General features: G+C 44.1%; 3 protein-coding genes across 4 annotated transcripts; 2 read left to right on the forward strand and 1 right to left on the reverse strand.

Moving 5' to 3' along the window:
- Positions 1-3,969: 3,969 nt before the first annotated feature.
- Positions 3,970-11,923, reverse strand: angptl6 (angiopoietin-like 6). 2 transcript variants are annotated; one of them, XM_061846113.1, is made up of 8 exons: positions 11,883-11,923; positions 11,635-11,799; positions 8,885-9,359; positions 8,552-8,689; positions 8,233-8,425; positions 6,381-6,574; positions 4,340-4,610; positions 3,970-4,276 (listed from the first exon to the last, which is right to left on the reverse strand). In XM_061846113.1, the coding sequence occupies exons 3-8, from the start codon at positions 9,353-9,355 to the stop codon at positions 4,092-4,094; spliced, it is 1,452 nt and encodes a 483-aa protein (XP_061702097.1). In that variant the 5' UTR covers positions 9,356-9,359; positions 11,635-11,799; positions 11,883-11,923; the 3' UTR covers positions 3,970-4,091. The 2 variants fall into 2 exon arrangements, with proteins under 2 accessions (XP_061702097.1, XP_061702096.1); XM_061846112.1 differs by having other exon boundaries at positions 11,635-11,917.
- Positions 11,924-12,479: 556 nt separating this feature from the next.
- ppan (peter pan homolog) lies at positions 12,480-18,548 on the forward strand. The gene is made up of 12 exons (XM_061846505.1): positions 12,480-12,686; positions 13,064-13,234; positions 13,321-13,422; positions 13,662-13,712; positions 13,911-14,081; positions 14,371-14,447; positions 15,375-15,482; positions 15,568-15,691; positions 16,520-16,598; positions 16,776-16,905; positions 17,782-17,945; positions 18,015-18,548. The coding sequence occupies exons 1-12, from the start codon at positions 12,672-12,674 to the stop codon at positions 18,422-18,424; spliced, it is 1,602 nt and encodes a 533-aa protein (XP_061702489.1). The 5' UTR covers positions 12,480-12,671; the 3' UTR covers positions 18,425-18,548.
- On the forward strand, positions 18,469-22,525 carry LOC133514672 (eukaryotic translation initiation factor 3 subunit G). Its single transcript, XM_061846506.1, has 11 exons — positions 18,469-18,610; positions 18,971-19,081; positions 19,167-19,213; positions 20,206-20,294; positions 20,361-20,420; positions 20,494-20,598; positions 20,663-20,858; positions 21,811-21,921; positions 22,026-22,162; positions 22,238-22,344; positions 22,421-22,525. The coding sequence occupies exons 2-11, from the start codon at positions 19,059-19,061 to the stop codon at positions 22,434-22,436; spliced, it is 891 nt and encodes a 296-aa protein (XP_061702490.1). The 5' UTR covers positions 18,469-18,610; positions 18,971-19,058; the 3' UTR covers positions 22,437-22,525.
- The last annotated feature ends 549 nt before the right edge of the window (positions 22,526-23,074 follow it).

Genomic DNA, 23,074 nt, shown 5'->3' on the forward strand with positions numbered 1-23,074 from the left:
ATTAAACGTACTAATTTTATTATTTTAATTTATTTATCCGGTTACCCTAATCGCCTTTTCATATCTAAAGTAAAAACAAGACTGCATGCATTTTTTAAAACCAGAATATAATTTTAATATATATACTGTATAATGTTTTGCTTTGATGAACTCATTGAACTACTACAGCAAAGTCAATTTTATTTTTGCAGCCATCCATCCATTTTCTTTGCCCCTTATCCTCACGAGGGTTGCAACCCCCATTACCTGAGCTATTTATATTTACTTTCCCTCACGATTTTTTTTACACTTGGGTTGTACAACTTACAAACCAGATTATTGGTGGAAAGGCTTTTCAAGTGATTTCCATCCATTTTCTTTGCTGCTTATCCTCACGAGCGTCGGGGGGAGCGCTGGAGCCTATCCCAGGTGTCGACACTCAGGAGGCGGGGTACACCCTGAAATGGTTGCCGGCCAATCGCAGGGCACCTTGAGACAAACAGTCGCACTCACAATCACACCTAGGGGCAATTTAGTGTCCAATTAATGTTGTGTGTTTTTTGGGATGTGGGAGGAAAGCGGAGTACCCGGAGGAAACCCACGCAGGGACGGGGAGAACATGCAAACTCCACACAGGCGGGTCCGGGATTGAACCCGGGACCTCAGAACTGCGAGCCCAATCCTTTACCAGCTGACCACCGTGCCGCCAAATTTTTTTTTTTTTTTGCATGTAAAAAAATATTTTGGGTGCTGAAAAAGACATTTGGTTCAAGCTTGCCTTCAAACAAACGAGTCAGTGTCTATTTGAGTCATATCGATAAACTTGATTGTGATTAGTTTGCATTGGTCACAAAAAATGTATTAATTATGTCGAAATAATAACGCTGACGTCTCAATTTTCCCGCAAGCCGACTTTCTGTTTCTGTTTTCCCAGCCTTCATTGAGCACAGGCACATATTTGACATAGTCTCAATCGGACAAAAAAATGTGAACGCAAATGCACCCAAAAAATTACCTTGTCTCAATTTACTCAGTGTGGAATCTGACCCAGTTTAGTGACACACAACTATGATACATACTCGTAGGAAGTCATGACTTTGGCGTGTGAATGGCAGGAGGTGGATACGCAAGTTTATTGGACCTTCTGCCAGGGGCGTAGCACAACATTCTGCGCCCCCCATGCAGCTTTTCTGCCAGGGGGCGGGGCCTTTGCCCCTCCCTGGGACAGTTTTTTCCTTAAAAGATAATCTTTGAAACATTTGATGCTTTGCCAATGACTGAACAATTTATTGCTCAGATGAATCTTAAATCGTTACACTGGACAGGGTATGTACTGGAATTGGCAAATTGGGAGGGTTGGGGGGGGGGTCATTAGTTAAATCCAGGCGCGTCGAACGATTGTGTCAAGTGCGTGAACCGTATCACCCCTCTGTATGTCGCAATCCTGTTCCCAGCAGGGCTGCTTCCCAGGGGGATATCGTGGCCCGGGCCCTTGAAAGGGGGTCCGGGCCCTGTCTCTCGCTGTTTGAGCAGATCAAGATCAGGGCGAGGATCACGAGCAGCAAGGAACACACGTGCTGACATGACTGCCACGGGGGGGCTTTGAGGGACCCCTCTGCTGTAACCTGCTATAGAAACTAGAATACTTTAAAAAAACACACACACACACAAAAGCAAGGCTTTAAGTCCAAAACAGTCACTGTGTAGTCCATCAGCATATAGAGTATGCTTCAGTATTATTTGCATATGAAAATCAAGTATTAATTATTAACATGGACACTTGTTTTACTGAAGGTATTCTTTCATAATATACCTTATATTAGTCACAAGTCTAACAAATCTTGACTTGACTTACATACTTCCTGTAGAGCAGCCTATTCAATTGAACACATCCCACATATTTCAGGTACTACAGCAATCCATTTTTGTAATTAATATTCCAAAATCAGCTTTAACATTTGATTTACGCACACTGCTTGATTATTTCAACACAGCCCGGTCGTGGAATTCGGCATTCTTTGTTTATTTACTTATCTATCCATCATTATTAATCGTGTGTTTAATTATTATTCATATACTTGGGAACACGTGTGAAAAATAATGTACACTACAACAATAACGGTAATTTATCATCTACAATACACAAGAATGGTAATCATAACAATAATGATCATTATTATATTTCCTCATATGCCTACAAATAATTTATTTATTATTGTACTAATGTATTTGATATAAAAATGCAAAATTGATGATAATGATTTAGCATTGGTTTAATATTTTCACACTGGAATGATTTATTATTATTACGTGTGTATGTTATAATTTGCCATAGTGCTGGAAGGTTCTGCCATTGCGCGTGTTCCTAATGTTGTGGCCTTTGTGTGCATATCTATTTCCTGTGTAACCTTTCATAGTAAGAGTGATAGATTTGGAAACTCTCCCCAAAATGTTGAAGTCAGTGCAAACGTAAACCCCAACAGTTGGTCGACGTGGCTACGGAGATCACAGGCGGGTTGCTGCGCCCTCTGGTGGCCCCCCGCGTTTGTTACAGGGGGATGGGATGGTGGTGGGTGGAATTCCATAAAATGTTTGGAGCAGGGTAGCCATCATAACTGCAGACTAAAGTTCAATTTTCCTCAGGCTCACACTGAAAAGTGTCTTCGGTCACCATCAGAGTTGGTGCATCTAAGGAGGGAAGTTGCAAACAGGCAAATGGAAACATCCATCCATCCATTTTCTTAGGCGCTTATCCTCACGAGGGTCACGGGGAGTGCTGTCATTGGGCAGTAGGCGGGGTGCACCCTGAACTGGTTGCCAGCCAATCACAGATGGAGACAAACAGCCGCACTCACGATCACACCTATGGGCAATTTTAGAGTGTCCAATTAATGTTGCGTGTTTTTTGGGATGTGGGAGGAAAACGGAGTGCCCACCCGGAGAAAACCCACGCAGGCACAGGGGAGAACATGCAAACTCCACACAGGTGGGTCCAGGGATCGAACCCGGGACATAAGAACTGTGAGGCCAACACTGTCCAGCTGACCCACTGTTCCGCCACAAATGGAAAAAGTTTATTTGAATTTGAAGGTGAATTTCGACAAGTCATTTCAGTAGAAACTTTATGAATTGCTATTGGTATTTTCAAAATAGATCATATTGGTCATTTCCAACATGGGTTTATTATTTCTAACCCCCCCCCCCCTTTTTTTGATTTTCCGACAAAAATGATGGTTTTGTAAATACAAGGATTCCGCCCGACGCCATCAGTATTCAGTAACATCGCTGTTACTCACCACGATCTGCCCCGAGGGACGAGAGGCATAAACATCCCGAGGCAAATCCTCGCAGGTAATAAAAACGTGGAGGGGAAATCAAGATTTTCACGATAGTGCATCATCAGGACATCTAGTTTTTCCTTGATCAGATGAAGCCCCTTGGAGTCTCCTTAGAGTAATGACTCAGCTGGCCTCCATTGCACCCTCCTTAACATCCATCAATTTTCTTCGCTGCTTATCCTCACAAGGGCTGCGGGGAGTTCTGGAGCCAATCCCAGCTGTCAATGGGTAGGAGGTGGGGTACACCCTGAACTGGTTCACAGCCAATCGCAGGGCACATAGAGACAAACAGTCGCAGTCACAATCTCGCCTAGGGGCAATTTCGAACCATTCATTTTCTTCAACGCTTATCCTCACGAGGGTCGCGGGGAGTGCCGGAGCCTATCCCAGCTGTCAACGGGCAGGAGGCGGGGTACACCCTGAACCGGTTCCCAGCCAATCGCAGGGCACATAGAGACAAACAGTCACACTCACACTCACGCCGAGGGGCAATTTAAGAGTGTCCAATTAATGTTGCACGTTTTTGGGATTGAACCCGGGTCCTCAGAACTGTGAGCCCAACGCTTTACCAGCTTACCCACCGTGGCCTTTTTTTTTAAAAATAAATCAACATTTTCAGCAATTTCAAGTCTTTTTATTGAATTGTCCCAAACCGAAAACAAAAATACAACGCACGGTCATGACATGAAGTTATTGGTGAATGTGACCGGAGGACCTCGAAAGCAGCAAAGGTCGCGCAACGGCGTACAAGGCACGGACGGACGCGCAAACACACTACAAGGGCTTGACCATCATGAGGACCCGCTTGAGCGAGTAGGAGCCTCCGTGGAACTCCGCCCAGTAGACGCCGTCCTGATAACGGCTGCGATAGTGCCCGCCCCGGTACCAGACGCCGTTCAGGTTGGAGTGGGCGCACATGTGATACCACCAGCCTCCTTTCTGGTAGTGGGCGCAGTTACCTGTCACGACAACATGAAGGTAAAAACCCTCGACGACCTCGGGAATGTGATACGAACGTGCACCTGTGTAGCCGTCTCTGTCGCGATCCAGAGTGGTGAAGGCCTTGTTGTTGTGCCACGACAGCGAGTCGCCCGCGTTGCCGCTGTACTGCCCCAACCGCAGTCGGTACCCGTCGCTCTCCGGCTCCAGCCGGAAGCTGTCGTACTCCGCGAACACCTGCCGGCCCTGCCAGTCATCCAGGACCACGCGCAGCTTGTATTTGCTCTGTCTGGCCAGCCAGTAGAGGTGTTCCAGCCCCAGCCAGTACTCGCCATCCAGGTTCCCAAAGCCTTGCTGCAATACATTCCGCGGATCAATTTGGTCGATCATATTCAATTTCATCATGTTAACATTGCCGTAACAAAAATGTCATGTCATTGTCCAAGGTGCTTATCCTCACAAGGGTTGCAGGAAAGCTGGAGCTTATCCCAGCTAGCTTCAAGCGAAAGGAAGACTACACCCTGAACTGGTCGCCTGTCACTCGCGGGGAACGTATCGACGCCGTCGCTGTCCGGGAATCGATCCCACGCTGCCCGCACCAAAGGCAGGCGTGTGTACCACTACACCATCAGTGACAGCCGCAAAAAAATATTTAAGCCTCAGTATTTTGTGAATAAAGGCGGCAGGTGAATAAAGGTGTCAGCTGGTAAAGCGTAGGCCTCACAGTTCTGGGGACCCGGGTTCGATTCCGGCCCCACCTGTGTGGAGTTAGCATGTTCTCCCCGTGACTGTGTGGGTTTTTTTCCGGGCACTCCGGTTTCCTCCCACTTCCCCAAAAAAAGCATGCAACATTAATTGGACACTCTAAATTGCCCCCAGGTGTGAATGCGAGTGTGGCTGTTTGTCTCCATGTGCCCTACGATTGGATCCCGCGACCCTCGTGAGGATAAGCGGCAAAAAAATTTGGATGGACGGATAATGTACTGTAATTCCCGGCCTACATAGCGCTCGTAGTTATAAGCCTCGGTACACAGAAAGAGTTTAACGCTGCCGCCGTGCTAAGGCTAGCACGGAGCTTGCATCAAACTCGCTAATAACCAGGTGCGCTAATGCTACCGCCGCGCTAACACTAGCGCTGCATCACCACGTAAACTGCAGGGTTGAAAGCGTGTGGAAAAAAGTCGCGGCTTGTAGGGTGGAAATTACGGTATCTTTATTCATACATATTTCATGACATTTTTGTTTGTTAGTATGCCACGAGATATTTCATTTTTAAAATATGTGCCTTGACTCCAAAAAGGTTGGAAATCACTGGGCTACAAGATGAACGATATCTGCCCGGTGAAGGCTGAGGTTTGGCGGCAGGCATGAGTATATCATTCACGTTACAAAAATAAACATGAGAACTGTGCGGTAGACTTACCGTAATTCCTGGTTATAAGCCTCACCCAGTACATTTGTAAAGGAAATACCATTTGGTACATACATACGCCGCAGCTGTGTAACAGCCGCCAAGTGCCCACATTGAAACCCAATTTGAAACATGAGATATTTACAAAAAAAGACAGTACACACAGCCGTGCTAACACTGTGCTAATGCTAACGCTACCACCGTGCTAATGCTAACGCTGTGCTAACAGGACCGGTTAAAAAAAAAAAAAAAAAAACATACTGGTAAAAATCACTCGGACACAGCAATAACACGCTAGCGCAGCGCTAACAGGGCCCGGACTGGTAAAAGTTACTTCCTCGGCATATATATTCCACCAGTCTCACTATTACCTTTTCCAGTCGAGTGCCCCCTTGCGGCCGTTAGAAAAAAAAAAAATGCACAAATTAGCCGCATCACCGCATAATCCTCAGCATTGAAAGCGTGTGAAAAAAAAGTTGTGGTTTGTCGGTCGGAAATTACGGTATGTGAAGTGAATGGAGTTTGGTTCCCTAAGTGGTGAAATTTCCAGATAAATCCCGATGAATTCTTGGAACTTCTGAAAACAATTTCTCATCAATGTAACATTTATTTTGGTAAAGACTACCCTGTGGAAGGTTTTATCGCTGAGCATCAAGCCTACTATTTATTGAGGAATTTATTATCAAGGCGACTTTTAAAGGTTGCAACATCACCTTGTACTGCTCCCAAGTCCTGAAGAAATTGACGGAACCGTCCTGCCTCCTCTGGATGACCGTCCAGCCCCCCTGAGCTTGAGTTTGTTCGCACCAGGCCTGCAGAAGTCGGTTGGCGCTCTGGAGGCGCAGCAGGTAGATGCCGCTGGTCGTCTCGCCGGATTCCAGCACGTGTCGGCAGTCCCGCCACGGCCCTGGGTCGCGGGGAACACGTAGACCTCCGGTTTTTTTTCAATGTCAAGATTTAGTTTTCAGTCAAGAACGAGGAAAGAGCGATAAGATTTCAGCATGAGGGAACGCGCCGGTATATTCGCAAAGCCGCGTCACATAACCATCATTCAAGGTAAATTCCAGGCCGATATGTCAGAAGGTATGACCATCTGAAATTTTAAACATTCTGATAAGGGGTGCACGCTGTTATTTGACATTGTTTTGGCATTCCCAAAGAGATAAGATTCCCCCCCCAAAAGAGGTCAATGACTCCATCGGCATTTGCCGCTGGTGCAAGCAATGAAATACGTTATGGTATGCTGACAGCAACAGTGAGACTATCAACCAGTCAGGGATTTAACGTGGATTATTCATTTTAGGGATACAATACTGTGAAGAAAATAAGTATTTGAACACCCAGCTATACTGCAAGTTCTCCCACTTAGAAATCATGGACTGGTCTGAAATTGTCATCGTAGGTGCATGTCCACTGTCACAGAGATAATCTAAAAAGGGAAATCCAGAAATCACACTGTATGATTTTTTTTAACGATTTATTTGTGTGATACAGCTGCAAATAAGTATTTGAACACCTGCCTATCAGCTAGAATTCTAAACCCTCAAAGACCTGTTCGACTGCCTTGAAAAGTCCACCTCCACTCCACGTATTATCCTTAATCAGATGCACCCGTGGTGAGGTCATGAGCTGCATAAAGACGCCTGTCCACCCCATAAAATCAGTAAGACTCAAACTTGTAGACCAAAGAGCAGTCCAAAGACACCAGAGACTAAATTGTACAACTCCACACGGCTGGAAAGGGCTTCGGAGAAATTGCCAAGAAGCTCGGTGAAAAAAAGGTCCACTGTCGGGGAAATCATTAGAAAATGGAAGAAGCTAAACATGACTGTCAATCTCAATCGGAGTGGAGGCCCATGCGAGATATCACCACGTGGGGTCTCACTGATCCTTAGAAAGGTGAGAAATCAGCCCAGGACTACACGACAGGACTCGGTCAATGACCTGAAAACAGGGATGAGACCACCGTTTCCAAGCTGACTGTTGGTAATACACCAAGACGTCATGGTTTGAAATCACGGAAAGTTCCCCTGCGCAAACCAGCACATGTCAAGCTCAGTCTTGAGTTTGCCAATAACAATTTGGATGATACAGAAGAGTCATGGGAGAAAGTTTTGTGGTCAGATGAGACCAAAATGGAACTATTTGGTCATAATTCCACTAACTGTGTTTGGAGGAAGACGAATGATGAGTTCCACCCCAAGAACACCATCCCTACTGTGAAGCACGGGGACGGTAGCGTCATGCTTTGGGGGTGTTTTTCTGCACATGGGACCGGACAACTGCAGTGTATTAAGGAGGGGATTGTGAGATTTCGGGGAACAACCTCTTTCCCTCCGTCAAGCGTTGAAGATGGGTCGTGGCTGGGTCTTTCAACATGACACTGACCCGAAGCACACAGCCAGGAAAACCAAGAAGTGGCTCCGTAAGAAGCATACCAAGGTTCTGGGGTGGCCTCTTCACTGTAGGTTGGGGTGCAAAAGTACTTCGACACGCCAAAGTCTTCGAAGAAGACTGGAAACTGGCTACGGGAGTGCGGCATATATATATAAAACAGAGTCTAACCTGGGCTCTTGGTGACAGGGACGTAAATGACGGGCTGGACCGTCAACGGACTGGCGGTGGTGCTGGGAATCAGACTCAACCCCAAAGGGTTGTCTTGCTGCAGTGCATTATGGTCCCTTTGAAGATTGTTGCTGATTTCAGAGGTGTCGTTAAGTAGAGCGGCGGAGCGGCTTTTTGGCAGGTCCGTCTGCACCTGTACGTGGAAAAAACAAAGTCCCCGGGGACAATGTACAACCGTACAGATGAATTTGATGTGATACAAGAGCTACGTGAAAAGAAATGATCGTGTACTTCATATTCTGACAGTCCACCTTCTTACCGGGTCGGACTGGGAGGCCTCCTTACATTGGCATTGCTTTTCCAGCCGTGCAATCAGTTGACTTTGGGAGCTCATCATCGACGTGAGCGCTCCATACTTTTTCTCCAGTTCCCCGAAGTTGCTGGACACCTGGAGCGCCTGATTGAATTCCACAGCTCACAAAATTAAAACAACAAAAAAATGACGCGCTGACATTATTCAATCAGTAAACTTTGGTGGACTCGTGGATGTGAAATGTTTGTGAGTGCAAAAGTCAAGACTTTGGAGGCTGTTTTAAAGAAATTTTATGTATCAATTCATTTGCCTGGCTAGAAATGGCTCGGCTCAACTCACGTGCGTTGTCGCGTTGAGCAGGAGGTTCTCCACCCTGCGCTGCTCCAACGTTTGGTCCTTTTTGTGGATGACCTCCTGCAGCAGCTGGCTGTACAGCTGGGCGATGCGGGAGTTCATGCCGCTGCTCTCCTTGCGCAGGATTCTCATCTCCGCCGCGAAGCCGCCCTCCTGATCCAGGAGGGTCTGCAGGCTCCCCAGCTGGTCCTGCTGGCGCTTCAGCTCCGACCGCAGCGCGGCCACCTCTGACTGGTTGGCGGCGCTGCCGGCGGCCTTCGCGTCCAAGCACAACGCTCCGGACAGTTTCTGCTGGGGAACGATGAACGTGTAAGAACAACGCCCTGCTTTGACGTCCGAGGAGCTTGGGGGATGTTTCTCTGTGGTCTCTCCAATGGCTCCCAAGCCGTTGACTTGCAGCAGGTCCAGACTTAACGCCGAGAGAAGCATCAGTCCCATCGCCGATACATACTCCATCTTTCTAGAAGACAGAACATCATAACGATCTTGATAATCACATGTATTTACTGTATATTTAATACAGAGCAACACTGAGTCAAATACGGGACAGTACAAAGTACAATGAATCCAGCCTTCTCATGCATCACGAGTGTTAAACTCAAGGCCCCGGGGGCCAGATCCGGCCCGCCACATGATTTTATGTGGCCCGCGAAGCCAAATCTAGAGTGTCAATTTCAATTCTTCTTGTAAAAATTTGTACAAAAAATTTCAAATTGTCATGCATCATAAATGGTAAATTTGAAATATTCCAAGCATTTTTGTGTTAGGAAACATGAATAGTGGAAAAACACATTACCTTTAATTTCTGATTTGAAAAGTAGATCAGAAATTGATGATGTAAATACGATGAGACGATTAAATATTTGTATTGTTTCACAGTCATCACGGCCCTCTAAGGGAAACCGGAACCACAATGTGGCCCGCGAGAAAAATTAGTTTGACACCCCTGCCATACATTATTACGGAAGCGTATTGCTGTCACACACACACAAAAAAAAATATCTTTTTTTTTAGGCTAATTTTTTCTGTTTTTCTGACAATTTTTTTTCCAGTTTTTCAGACTAATTTTTTCTCCCTGTTTTTCAGCCTAATTTTTTCCCCCGTTTGTTTTTCAAGCTATTTTTTTCCCTGAGTTACTGGAACACATCAAAGTCACGCGAGAAACTGTGAACAACAAGTGACTCTCGACGGACTCCGTAATAAGGAAAATGACCATCTTATTTACTTTGATCAAATTTTACTTTGATATGGGATTAAGACATTGGGGGATACGCTTGTCTGTGAGTCACATAGATGGTATCGTTAACGCAGGGAAAAAAATTAGCTCAAAAAAACAGGGGGAAAAAAATTAGTCCGAAAAACAGAAAAAAAATAGCTCGAAAAACAGGGAGAAAAAATTTGTCCGAAAAACTGAAAAATGTTGTCAGAAAAACAGGTGGAAAAATATTGGTCTGAAAATCTGGAAAAATAGCCCGAAAAACAGGGGGGAAAAAAATAGCCCGAAAAACAGGAAAAAATAGCCTGAAAAACAGAGAAAAAAATTAGTCCGAAAAACTGAAAAAATGTCTGAAAAACAGGAAAAAAATAGCCCGAAAAACTGAAAAATGTAGCCCAAAAAATTTTTTTTTTGTTTGTGTGTGACAGCAATACGCTTCAGCACATTGTGATTCAAATTGTCTACATAAGTCTAAATCCAATAAATATTGTGTATGTGTCACATGACCACCTCCATTTAACGGCCAGATCAATGTCACCTACCCGTGCTGACCACATTTTTCTTTACAAAGTGACAAAAAACAACAGTGGCAGAATTTTACTGACTAGTCAACAGTGCAGGAGCAAACGCAAGCTGTCCTGAATCAACACACACCGCCATGTGCAGGCAGCTGGACGCGTTGTCACAAACAAGCACCGTCAACGTCGTAAACACAACAATCGCAAAATGTTGACACCCCCTTCCTCAGCACAAAAAAAATCCACTTCGGAGGGGTTCACGTGTGAATCTGAAGCTTTATTTTCAAGAGGAAAATATTGTAACGTCAGTGTGATCCTGGAAACTTCAACTCACGTAGTTTAAAATATATCCGTCCATCCATTTTTCATACCACTTATCCCCACTACGGTTGCGGGCATGCTGTAGCCTATCCGAGCTAACTTTAGGCGAGAGGCGGGGTACACCCTAAACTGGTCGCCAGCCACAATGCAGCCCAAACCTAATCTACTCTGTTTGATTGAACATATATAAAACCACTTTTTTTTTTAAATCCCAAAATGTTATCAAACTGAATATAATCCCAATTTAAAATAATGACATATTACTGAAATTAATTAATTGGATACTCTAAATTGCCTTTAGGTATGACTGTGAGTGGGAATGGGTGTTTGTTTTTATGTGCCCTGTGATTGGCTGGCAACCAGTTCAGGGTGTACAGCACCAACACTCCTGCGACCCTTGTGAGGATAAGTGGCTCAGATAATGGATGGATAGGTGATTGAAATGTTTGTTCCTCTGTATGATGTGACATTATTTCATGTTCAATAAAGTTGTGTTTTGTTATGTTAATGATTCCTTTTTAGTCCACTAAAGTCAGCTCTGTAAGATTCAAATTGTTTTTTGTTAAACATTTATCACATGGTAAAAATGTATTAAAAATACTCTTTCCATCTTAAATAGTTTCTGCCATTGAATAAAAGTGATAGCTAATCTACCAGCATCAGAGTAATTAAAAACTTACTTTGGCTGCAGGATGAATCAAGAGAATCCTGAAAATTGCCTGACGGTCTTCGTGAATTTACAGCACAGAATCCCGAGGAAAATGTGGATGGTTGTGGGAGCGGGAAAAGATTAACATTGGGCCGCTGGCCCTGAAGCACCCTTGTTTGTGTGGAGGGGTCACGGCCTGCACAGGATGTTGAATGAGGGAGAGGACTAATTACAAAGTATGTATGTGTGCAAAATGACGCCTCCCAGCTGCACGCTCACTGGAGGGGTTTTGGGATGCGTCTCCTCCCTCGACATCAACCTGAAAGGCAAAAGCAAACTCGAATTCCCTTGAAAAAACAGACCTAAGTCTGATCATACTTGTTTTGTGACTCAATAAATATTAAATAATGAAAATATTTACTTCACACACCTGTACAGATTTGTTGAGAAATTCAACAGGAAGCAAATAAATAATTCTAAATAAATACATTGATTACAAAGACCGTAACAGATTATCAGTGGTCGGCCAGAAAATTTAATTAAGTTAATATTTTTTTCTCTGAATAGAAATCAATTTTTCGCTAGCCTCTCCTACTTTGGTCAAAATATATTCCTGTGTATGTAATCTATTTTATTAGTTAAATAAAACAATATTTAAATTCTTATTATGACTATTTATTAATGGAAAACAGACCAACGGCAACACTTTAAAAAAAACACGAAAATACATTTTTCACTGAAAACTGTTATGCGTTTGAATCTTACTAAATGCTTCTACATGCATATTAATCGACGAATGTAACACATGGAATTATTTTTGTTGCAAAGCGTCAGCGTAATTAGCTTAGCTTTAGCTAGGTACAATAGTGTAAATGCAAGCGGAAACACGGACAGATTAAAGTGTAGCACACGGAGAACCACGTGGACGGAGTGGAAATGTCCTTCTCGTAAGCGTACTAGGTATTGTCGGTTTGAAAAAAAAAAAAAGCCGACATGGTCGTTATAGATTTAATATATTAAAACAGCGAAGTAAATTATTTGGTCTCAAACTGCACGTTTCGCTTCATCATGGGGAAGTCGAAGGTAAGTTGTGAGTGTCTTAGCCATATGCTAGCTTGTTAGCTCTAGAGCTGGCCACAAGTCATCTGAGATAAAGGAAGTTGTGTTTTTATGCCAATCATAGCAAATGTTTCTCTAAACTGCATTTCATACACAAGATAAATCAATGTATTTTACATGATCAAAACCAAACACAATTTTAAAAAAAGATAAGTACATTTAAAATAGCGTACAGTCCAAGAAATGGAAACATTTAACATGCATTATTTTGTTTTATTTCTAACAATGCTAAAACAATTTGGTAGTTTTGTCTTACCTAAAAGCATTAATCGTATACTATAATCTAGGTACAAGGCGATTATTACGTTAACAATGCTTCTGTGTCCTTGCTTAATTTTTAGACCAAGAACCAGAAAAAGGCCCGAGCAGATGCCAACCATGTGGCCGAGGAGACGTACCGGTCCGTTCCCCACTCGTTCGTCTTCCATCGTGGTCAGGTGGGAAAAAATGTGGCTCAGCTCATCACGGATGTAAGGAGAGTCATGGAGCCCTACACTGCAGAGAAATTAAAGGTTCAATTTACTTGGTTCCTATCAATCGGTGGCCTCTCATTTTGCATGCTCAAATTATAACATAACATGTATATTACTTGCACCAGGTCAGGAAAAAGAATGTGCTGAAAGACTTTGTAGCCGTAGCGGGACCAATAGGAGTGACGCACTTCATGATCTTCAGCAAGACGCCTGCCAGCGTTACCTTGGTGAGAGAACACAAGGCGCACTTGGTGTTAAAGAGAATTAGGAAGCGTGGACTATTTGGGTTTAATAATCAGTTGAGATAAAATTGCTTGCATGACTTTGCTGCAACCAGTAAAGATTCTGTTTTCCACCATATAAAAACATGGGCCCATAAAGATTTTTTTTTTTTTTTTTTTAGTTCATCAAGCTAATGAAAAGTTGTTTATCTGCATCCTCACTTCTTTTTTTAAAAATCAATTAGAGGCTGGCACGACTCCCCAAAGGGCCCACACTCTACTTCAAGGTGCTCAAGGTAAATACCGCGTGTGCTGTAAAAAAAAAAAAAAAAAAAAAAGGGGGGGGGAACAGCTGCAAATGATGACACTTTTTTTTCCTATTTGATTTCCAAGTGATGTTTTTCAAAGTAAACGCACTGATGCACTTGACTGCTTTGATATTTAATTCATTTCTAATTTGAACTGGTATAAAGAGACTGTTCCGCTCTTTGCAGTACACCCTGGTGAAAGACGTAGTGTCATCTCTAAAGAAGCACCGGATGCACGAGCAGCAGTTCACGCACCACCCGCTGCTCATCCTCAACAACTTCGGATCCGACGGCATGCACATCAAACTGATGGCGACTATGTTCCAGAACATGTTCCCCTCCATTAACGTGCACAAGGTATTCTGAGAGCCACATCGGTTCGTTCACATTTCAAGGAAGAAAATGTCCGAACGGGCTAATGCCAGCCCAAAAACCCGCTTCGCTTGCAGTGGCTGTTTCAGATCTCCTTCCCTTTTTTTTTTGTCCGTTCGGAGTTGACTAAAATGATGAAAGTATAGTCTTCTGAGTTGCACTTTGAAGATATTTCAAAAGTAAACGCTTTCTGATTACTCTGCTCGGCGCTCATTTAATGCGCTGGTGTAAAGTAAAGTTCTAATGAGTTGTTACACCCGCCCCCACCTCCAAGGTCCTCCTCAACACCATCAAGAGGTGCGTGCTGCTCAACTACAACCCGGAGACGCAGGAAATAGAGTTCCGGCACTAGTAAGTCTCTTAAACTTGACTACCTCGTTCTTGTAGTCTTTAAAGCAGCACACCGTCTTAAGTTACAGATATATTACAGTGTGCGACGAGAAAACATTAATACCTGCACCTCACGTGCTCATTTTGTCATTTATGAAAACAAAATAAATTCCATTTGATTAGTCAATGTGATAATCTTTGCAGTATTCTTTATAAAGGTGTTTCCCTTTTGTGTAGCGGTATTTGAATAACTGAAAAAAGAAAAAAAACCCAACAGATTGTCATGGAAAGTAAGCCTCAAGGCATGACTCATTTTCTTGCAACGATACATTTTTTGTTCTTTAATTAAACAATACATGTTTACTCTTGTGGTGGAATGACAAACATTTTAAAATGTTGAGGAAAGAATCCCTTCAACCACTGGATTGGGGAATATACATCTAAAGTAAATACATTATTTTATGAAATAAAGTAAACGATACATGTATTTCTACTATGCAGTTTATGATCAGGAAAAATGCTTTAAAAAGCCTTTTTTTTTTTTTTAGGTTTAGAACGCATTATTTCTTTCTCCATTGATTGTAATGGGAAATATTGATTTGGGTTTTTTTTTGGGAACAAATCACTTCTGGAACAGATTGTGGTCGAGAACCGATGTTGTACTGTATACATTTAGCTTGCAAGTATAACCTGTTGTCCAATGATAAGCACTCGTTTTCCTCATCCAAAACACAACAAAAACTCATAATTTAGAGAAGTATGCCTTTGTTTGGATGGTGATAAATACTGCGTGTGTGGCCCAGATGATGAGAAACTTCGAACTTGACCGGTCGGTGATGTACGTTCAAAGTAAACGCACTGATGGGCCCCGCCGTGATCCGACAGGCACATTTCTGGCGGATTCAAAAATGTAAATGGTCCAACTGTCCTGGTTGTCCCACCTCGCAGCAGCTTGAAGGTGGTGCCGGTGGGGATGAGCCGTGGCGTCAAGAAGCTCATGCAGGAGAGATTCCCCAACATGAGCAAGTTTGAGGACATCAGCGAGCTGATGATGAAGTAAGGGGGACACCGTTCTCTCAGGTGTCTTTCAACCGGAGACTTCGTTTGCGTTGTATCTGAGTCATGTGATCCACCTTGACAGAGGGGCGAACCTTTCGGAAAGCGAAGCCGAACAAGACGGCGAGCACAACATCACCGAGCTGCCGCAGGTGTACTCCGGTAGAGGCAACATGGCGTCCGAGCAGAGCGCCATCCGTTTGACGGAGGTATGCTCATCCGCATCGACGGGGTCTTTGTGTTATTTAAAGGTCAAGTGTCATGCCTGTAGATATTGTAATGAAAAATACATACATTATTCACTTCAATGTCCATACGAAAAAAATAAATATGAGCGGCGAGCGCATCATCCGGCATCTTCTGTCCGTGATGTCACACTGGGACATTCGCCATTGAAAAGACACTGTGCCACATACTACGGGACACGGAACTTCTTTTCAAAGAAGATAACATCTCACAATCGTGCGAAGTGACCGGGGCAATATTACCCTATCGTTTCGAGCCATATTTAGATGCTATGCGGATCACTTCTAACAATCAACAATCCCAGACAGTATGTATGAGCCAGCCTGGCCGAAGCTGTGGCCCGAATCCGTGCTCGGCGCCGGCTGTTACATCGCCACATTTAGCACCCCTGACTTACGTGCGCGGGCTAATCCATCTTCCCAAGTGTTCGAACAATATCCAGTATTACAACGAGCTGGAATTTTGGCTAACACGAAGGAACAAAGAGCTACCTTCCAGCAGGTAAAACTAGTAGAAACACACAAGACCGCCTGAGTGGGCGTCTGCTACTAACGTCACTTCCTGGTTCTTCTCGAAGACAAAGCCCTCGAGAGGATTTTCATGGCGCAGTGAGAAAAAGAGATATACTCTACATCAAAATCATGTTTTGTGATGAAAAAACGGATGGGTCCTTTCCTGCTGCTTTTTTTTTTTTTTTTGTCATTAATAACATACTAAAAAAAATCATCCATTTCATGACAGTGGCACTTTAAGGATGACAGTCTTTCTAATCTGGATCTTTGCGTGCGCAGATTGGGCCTCGAATGACTCTGCAGCTGACCAAGATCCAAGATGGCATGGCGGGGGGTAACGTCATGTATCACGCCACCAGTAAGTGCGCCCGGCTGTCTTGGGTCCATCTGCTTGTTTTTGGTGCAGAGGATGATGACGTCTTTTATGAAATCTGTGATTTCGCTACAAGTAAACGCTTACTGATGCACTTGAAGCCATTACATGTGAATGTGGCGCTAGGGGAACATCCATATTCAAAGCTAACTCTTCTCGTAGTCTCAAAAACGGAGGAGGAAATCCAGGAGATCCTAGAGCGGAAGGAGGCCCAGTTAAAGGCCAAAGCGGAGCGCCGGAAGAACCAGGAGAAGAACGTCGCTCAGAAGAAAAAGCAAAAGGAGGAACACAAGTACGTTACGTCCAACTTGCTAATTTTCTTTACTATTTGAGAGACCCCGCACATGAGAGAAAAATGTAGTGTGAATGTTGTTGTGCATACTCAAAACGAGCAACCTGGTACAACACGTGCCAATATCTCCAACAAGCATGAGTCTTCTCTCCCAAAGCAGTTGTCTATAGTAGTACCTAGATAACTTGTGAGAGGCAACTTAGTGCCAATATGTGTCGAGATTGCGCCCCCCTCCCTCCATAGGAACACTGGCTAACAGGAGTGTCAAACTCATTTTTCTCGCGGGCCGTACTGTGGTTCCGGTTTCCCTCAGAAGGCTGTTGTGACTGTGAAACAATACAAATATTTAATCGTCTCATCTTTACATCATGTATTTATGATCTACTTTTGGAATCAGAAATCAAGGGTAATGTATTTTTCCGCTATTCATGTTCGCTAACACAAAAATGCTTGGAATGTCTCAAATTTATCATTTATGATGCATGACAATTTGATACTTTTGTACAAATTTTGACAAGAATAGTTGAAATGGACACTCTATATAATGGCTTCATGGGCCACATAAAATCATGTGGTGGGCCAGATCTGGCCCCCGGGCCTCGAGTTTGACACCTGTGATTTATAACTATTTGAACACAGATTGACGCATCGACACGTCTACACAGATAGTATAACAATACCCAGTTATAGATTCTGTGTGGGGGGAAAATTACTACCGTACTCAGAAGCTGAGAAAGAAGCTAACTCTGCAGTACAGTGCATCTGTATGTTTTAATATATTGCCCCCTGGTGGCCAAGGTGCACATTCATTTCGCATTTTTTTTTTTATGACTGATTTTGCCCGTGCTTAAATTTGGCCCAATTGCCTCCAAACAGGAAGAAGAGCCTAGCAGGCATCAAAAGGAAAGCAGATAATCAGGAGAAGGACAACGAGGTGGAGGATCCGGGCGTGGAGGACAGTGGAGCGACGGCGGCGGCCGTGGAGTCGGACGACGAGGCCGAGTACTACAGGCAGGCCGTCGGAGAGGAGCCAGATGAAGGTTCGGATCCATACGCTAAAACAAGTGCTCGCTCTTTCAAGTCAGTCCTTTGACCAAACTCTTCTTCAGATATGTTCCCCGGAGCCAAGAAGAGGAGAAGCAAAGACGGACCTCAAGGGCCCGCCAGAAAGATGAGGAAACTCTTTGGCGATAAAACATCCGGCCAAGAGAAAGGCGCAAAAAGAAGTTTCCCCGAAGGAAGGTATAAGGACAAACAGGCAAAGAAATTTGGCAACCAAGAGAAGAAACAGTTTGGAAAGAAACCGTCGCCTGGAGCAAAGCCATTCCGAAAGAAAACGAGCGACGGGGAGAACAGGTTTGGCGGCAAGAAGAAATTTGAAGGCAAAAGAACATTTGCTGGAAAGACGGACAAAGGCAAAGCGTTCCAGTCAAAGAGTCAAAAGAGCAAAGAGGCCTTCAACAAGAGAGGCGGCGGGGGAGCCAAGCGAGGCTTCAAACACAGGAAGGGAAAAGCCTGAACGCTTTGATTGTGCAACTTTGACTCTTTGCTGGTAAGCGGCAGAGGCGCATGGACAATTTTATTCCATTGTCACTGTACAGTTATGGAAATGCTCATTTCTAATAAATCTCTATAAAGAAAAATGTGTTAACTCAATGTGGCTCACTTGTAAGCCTGCACAGGATTTTGACCTGGTTACAAGTAGGTAAGTAATGCATCCACAATTGTCTATACATTTTTTATTTTTTTTAGGTATGTTACGCATGCTCGTCACTTACATGGTGAAGTATATAAAAATATAAAGTTTATTAATTGAATTATAAATATGTAAAATTAATTTTATTAAATATTAATTCAAAATGATTAAAAATGCATTTTCCTCTCTTTAGATCGCCAGATTAAGTTGCTTTTTTTTTTTTTTTTTTTTTAATAAATTCACTTTATGACTACGTCTCGTTCGGATTTAGACATTACCCTTGCCTTTGCGGCGTACCGACAATGCAAAACAAACTTACTGTGAAATAAGACTTCGACATCCGCCATTGCCTTTACTGTGAATTTCCAGTACCGGAAGTGGTATCAAAGGCGTTGCAAGTCTTCTCGTGACGTTCCGGTCTTAACCGTCCTGAAGCTAAGCGAGGCCAGTTCTCAGGATGCCGTCGATTGACTACGACGAGTAAGTTTTCCACTTAAAATAAAAAAAACAAAAACGTTTTTTGATTGATTTTAATTCGATAACTAAATTTCGATCCCTCCATTAGCTCCAAGCCCAGCTGGGCCGACCAAGTCGAAGAAGAGGTTGACGAAGGTAAGACAACACAAGAGCGGCGTCCTAACTCGGTGGCTCACCGGCGGTTGAGGCCAGCTAGGCGGCTCGCGGTTCCACGTGTTTATCCCGGAGCTTTGCCCGTACTCGACTTTTTGTGGTTAGGAACGCTGTGAATATCGCAAATAAAACTCGAAAGTCGTACATCTGACGCAAGACAAGGGGAAAAAAGGTCGATCGTCGACAGATGTTTTAGGTTATGACGTAGGCTACCGTTGAGGGGAAGCTAGCCGGTTAGCATCTGCTTAAAAGTAGAATTTCGCATACGTTGATTTTAATTTTTGATTAGTTTTCGTTTATATATATTTTTACAATAAGAAGCTTTGAACAACAGAACAGAGTTCTGCTCTCCTGAAATTTGTGAAACTAAACAAGCTGTTTTCTTCACCCTCTCATTAACACGTTGAAATAATATTTATGGTGTCTAAATCAGTCCTTCCTCTTGTGGAAAAAAAATTACACCTTTGCCCTATTTTACCATTTTCTTTGCCGCTTATCCTCACTCGGGGTGTCCTGGAGCCTATCCCAACTGTCAACTGGCAGGAGGCGGGGTACGCCCTGAACTGGTTGCCAGCCAATCGCAGGGCACATAGAGACAAACAGTCGCACTCACAATCACACCTAGGGGCAATTTAGAGTGTCCAATTTATGTTGCATGTTTTTTGGGAAAGCCCCTCAGGCACGGGGAGAACATGCAAACTGCACACAAGCGGGACCGGGATCGAACCCGGGTCCTCATGCATGTAAACAAGGTAATTTAAATGGTTAAATAATATTGAGGTGCAACGATCAATCTTCGGCCTACTGAAAAACCCAAAAAACTGACAACAGTTTTGAGAATAGGTTTATCGGTTCGAGGGCTCGTTTGACTTAAACGAGTCGGTGACTTTGGAACTGAAAATGTGCATTTTGGTAGCGTATAATTTTCGAATCATCTGCCGGACCGAAGGCGCTCATCTTTGTCTTTTTGACAGGACCGCTACCGCCTCCCAAAGAAACCATCAAAGGAAACATCAAAACTATCACAGAGTACAAAATCGACGACGACGGAAAGAAGTTGAAGGTACTTTGGAGTTGTTTTCCCCAACACTGCTGAGCAAAAAGCGACACTGACGCCATTTTTCTGTAGATTGTGCGGACGTTCAAGATTGAAACCAGGAAAGCCTCCAAAGCTGTGGCGAGGAGGAAGGTGGGATTTTTAAAAGACTTGAGTAGAAGTAAAATGCACATGACGTGTTAGAGAGATCCCCTGTCGTCTCCAGAACTGGAAGAAATTCGGAAACTCCGAGTTTGACGCCGCGGGCCCAAATGTGGCCACCACCACCGTCAGCGACGACGTCTTCATGACGTTCATTTCCAGCAAAGAGGTAAGCCTCGGTTCTCTCTTGGAGGAAACGCCGCGGGCGTGGCTCTGACCCGGACCTCCTCCAGGACCTCAACGCCCAAGACCAGGACGAGGACCCCATGAACAAGCTGAAGGGGCAGAAGATTGTGTGCTGCCGCATTTGCAAAGGCGACCACTGGACCACCCGCTGCCCCTACAAGGACACGCTGGGGCCCATGCAGAAGGAGCTGGCCGAGCAGCTCGGCCTCTCCACCACCGACAAGGACAAGCCCGCCGGCTCAGGTACCGCCAGGGCGCGTGACGGTCTGAGCGCTCCCCCCGTGCTGAAAAGTCCCCTTGGGATTTATGCACATGCGTTACTAACAGGGGAACTCTGTGTACGGAGTAGACGGTTACTGGGAAATCCCCCGCTTTCATATTTCCACTTTTTCTCCATATAGCGGGCTAACATACATTGTATCTTAAATATAACCCTCACCTAACCTTAAAACAAAAGTACATACGCATCCGTACGTTTGCTGTTGTTGTCGTCGAATGCCACACAAAGTATGGATGCGGATGTTTACAAATTTATAAAATATACGCGCATGCGCATTAATCAGAAGACAACTTTTCAGCGCCGGGAGCGCTTTTTCGGGGCAAGTTAAGCTATGGAAATGTTCCAAATGGGAAGAGAAGGAGTGCGCAATCGGGCGTCGATTATAAACATTTTTGTTTTGTCATAAATCGGGCTGGTATCATTTATTTCCACTTGGGGTGTTACTTTAAACCTAAACACCGCTCCATGTAGCAAACGTTGTGCGCTAATATAATGTAGCCTAGCATTGCCAGTTAGAACATATGTTGCCCCCCCCCCCCCCACAATTGGTTGAGTGCACTTTCAGTCTAAAAATATTTGGTAGCTGCAGACCTCCATGCAAAATTATAGGTTACATTAATTAAAATTTGTTAGAACTTCCAAAAATTTGAAATATTAGAGCAATTATATTAAAGAAAATCATAAATGAGGTAAATATTCCCTACTTTCAACACAAAAATCCCTGACAACCCCCCCTCAATCGAAAAATATTAATCAGCACTGCAAACGCTCGTGTTTACATTGTGACAATAACAGACGAGGGAAATGTCACGTGGTTTGTTGTGGTGAATTTGGCAAAGTTAGTCACAATGGGGGGGGGGGGGGGTGTAATAATTATATGCAGTTTTGAAAGTCCTCCATTTTGTGTCATATCAGCCGAACCAGAGCCCGTGCAGCCGGCACAGAGCAAGACCGGCAAGTACGTGCCCCCCAGCCTGAGGGACGGGGGCGCGCGCAGGGGCGAGTCCATGCAGCCCAACCGCAGAGGTGAGCGCAAGAATTTCATTATAAAAAGGGAAAAGAAAAAAAAACAACTATGCAAGTTATTCTCCCCGCGAATCTCGCTTCTAACGATACAAAAACGTCCGCAGCCGACGACAACGCCACCATCCGCGTGACCAACCTGTCCGAGGACACCCGCGAGACGGACCTGCAGGAGCTCTTCAGACCCTTCGGCTCCATCTCCAGAATCTACCTGGCCAAAGACAAGAACACCGGACAGTCCAAGGTGAGCCGTCGTCGCCGTTTCGCACCTGCTGCGGAAAGCGGAAAATGAAAACCAAACTTTATCCGCGCGTCGCAGGGCTTCGCGTTCATCAGTTTCCACCGTCGCGAGGACGCGGCCAGAGCTATCGTGGGCGTGTCGGGATTCGGATACGATCATCTTATTCTCAACGTCGAATGGGCCAAGTAAGTCGGCGCTGCTCAGAATGTCCACGGTTCAAAATGTGAAGCCCACTGACCATTTTTTTTTTTTTTTTTCCAGACCATCAAACAACTGAGAACTGGAGAATCTTCCATAACAAGGCCACATTTTATGACTGTGTTAAAATATGGCTGTTACCTTAATAAAACAAATGAATTAATGTCATCACTTGTCATTCTTTTCCTTGAAAGAAATGATCTTCATATTTCCCAGGTGTCTGTCACATACGTCGAGGATGAAGAATTAAAGGACACTTCAAATTTCTTTCCGTGCTGATTCCCGTTTTGATATCCGCTTGTGCATTGCAGATTACAGCCATGAGATTATGATTATCCATATCTCCACTTTGAGATAGCTACAATTTGATTTTGATGTAATTGCGTTTCTAGAAATCCAAATGAATATTTTTGGGGGATTCGCGGAATTCTGAGTTTTTTCCATCTGAAAATATAATTGTTGTGAAACATTAATATCTGTTTATGGCGTTAAATTTGGTGTTTATAATAACGACGACATTCCGATTTCCGGCAGCATTTTGGCGGTATTTTCACTCTGATGTTAGCATTTTTTCTATTTACAACGGCATATCTATAATTTATAGACATACGTACGCATATGTTATCGAGCGGTCTGCACGTTTGTCAATATGGCGAAAGTCTTGGAGCGAAAAGATGGAAGACCGTGCCAGGGAAATTCATAAAAGCCACAGGGCAA

The sequence above is a fragment of the Syngnathoides biaculeatus genome, chromosome 16, assembly GCF_019802595.1.
Source record: "Syngnathoides biaculeatus isolate LvHL_M chromosome 16, ASM1980259v1, whole genome shotgun sequence".
NCBI classification, from domain to species: Eukaryota; Metazoa; Chordata; class Actinopteri; order Syngnathiformes; family Syngnathidae; genus Syngnathoides; species Syngnathoides biaculeatus.

What these genes read in the sequence shown, in the direction of transcription:
- LOC133514672 (XM_061846506.1), top strand. Translation starts at nt 19,059, where the DNA reads ATGCCGTCGATTGACTACGACGA. An exon ending in CCGTCGATTGACTACGACGA is followed by an intron (nt 19,082 to 19,166) that starts GTAAGTTTTCCA and finishes TCCCTCCATTAG; the next exon opens with CTCCAAGCCCAGCTGGGCCG. An exon ending in GGACAAGCCCGCCGGCTCAG is followed by an intron (nt 20,859 to 21,810) that starts GTACCGCCAGGG and finishes GTGTCATATCAG; the next exon opens with CCGAACCAGAGCCCGTGCAG.
- ppan (XM_061846505.1), top strand. An exon ending in ACACTGCAGAGAAATTAAAG is followed by an intron (nt 13,235 to 13,320) that starts GTTCAATTTACT and finishes TACTTGCACCAG; the next exon opens with GTCAGGAAAAAGAATGTGCT. An exon ending in TCTACTTCAAGGTGCTCAAG is followed by an intron (nt 13,713 to 13,910) that starts GTAAATACCGCG and finishes CGCTCTTTGCAG; the next exon opens with TACACCCTGGTGAAAGACGT.
- angptl6 (XM_061846113.1), bottom strand. Translation starts at nt 9,355, where the DNA reads ATGGAGTATGTATCGGCGATGGGACTGATGCTTCTCTCGGCGTTAAGT. An exon ending in CCCTGTCACCAAGAGCCCAG is followed by an intron (nt 6,575 to 8,232) that starts GTTAGACTCTGT and finishes CCCGCGACCCAG; the next exon opens with GGCCGTGGCGGGACTGCCGA. An exon ending in CGACAGAGACGGCTACACAG is followed by an intron (nt 4,277 to 4,339) that starts GTGCACGTTCGT and finishes TTGTCGTGACAG; the next exon opens with GTAACTGCGCCCACTACCAG.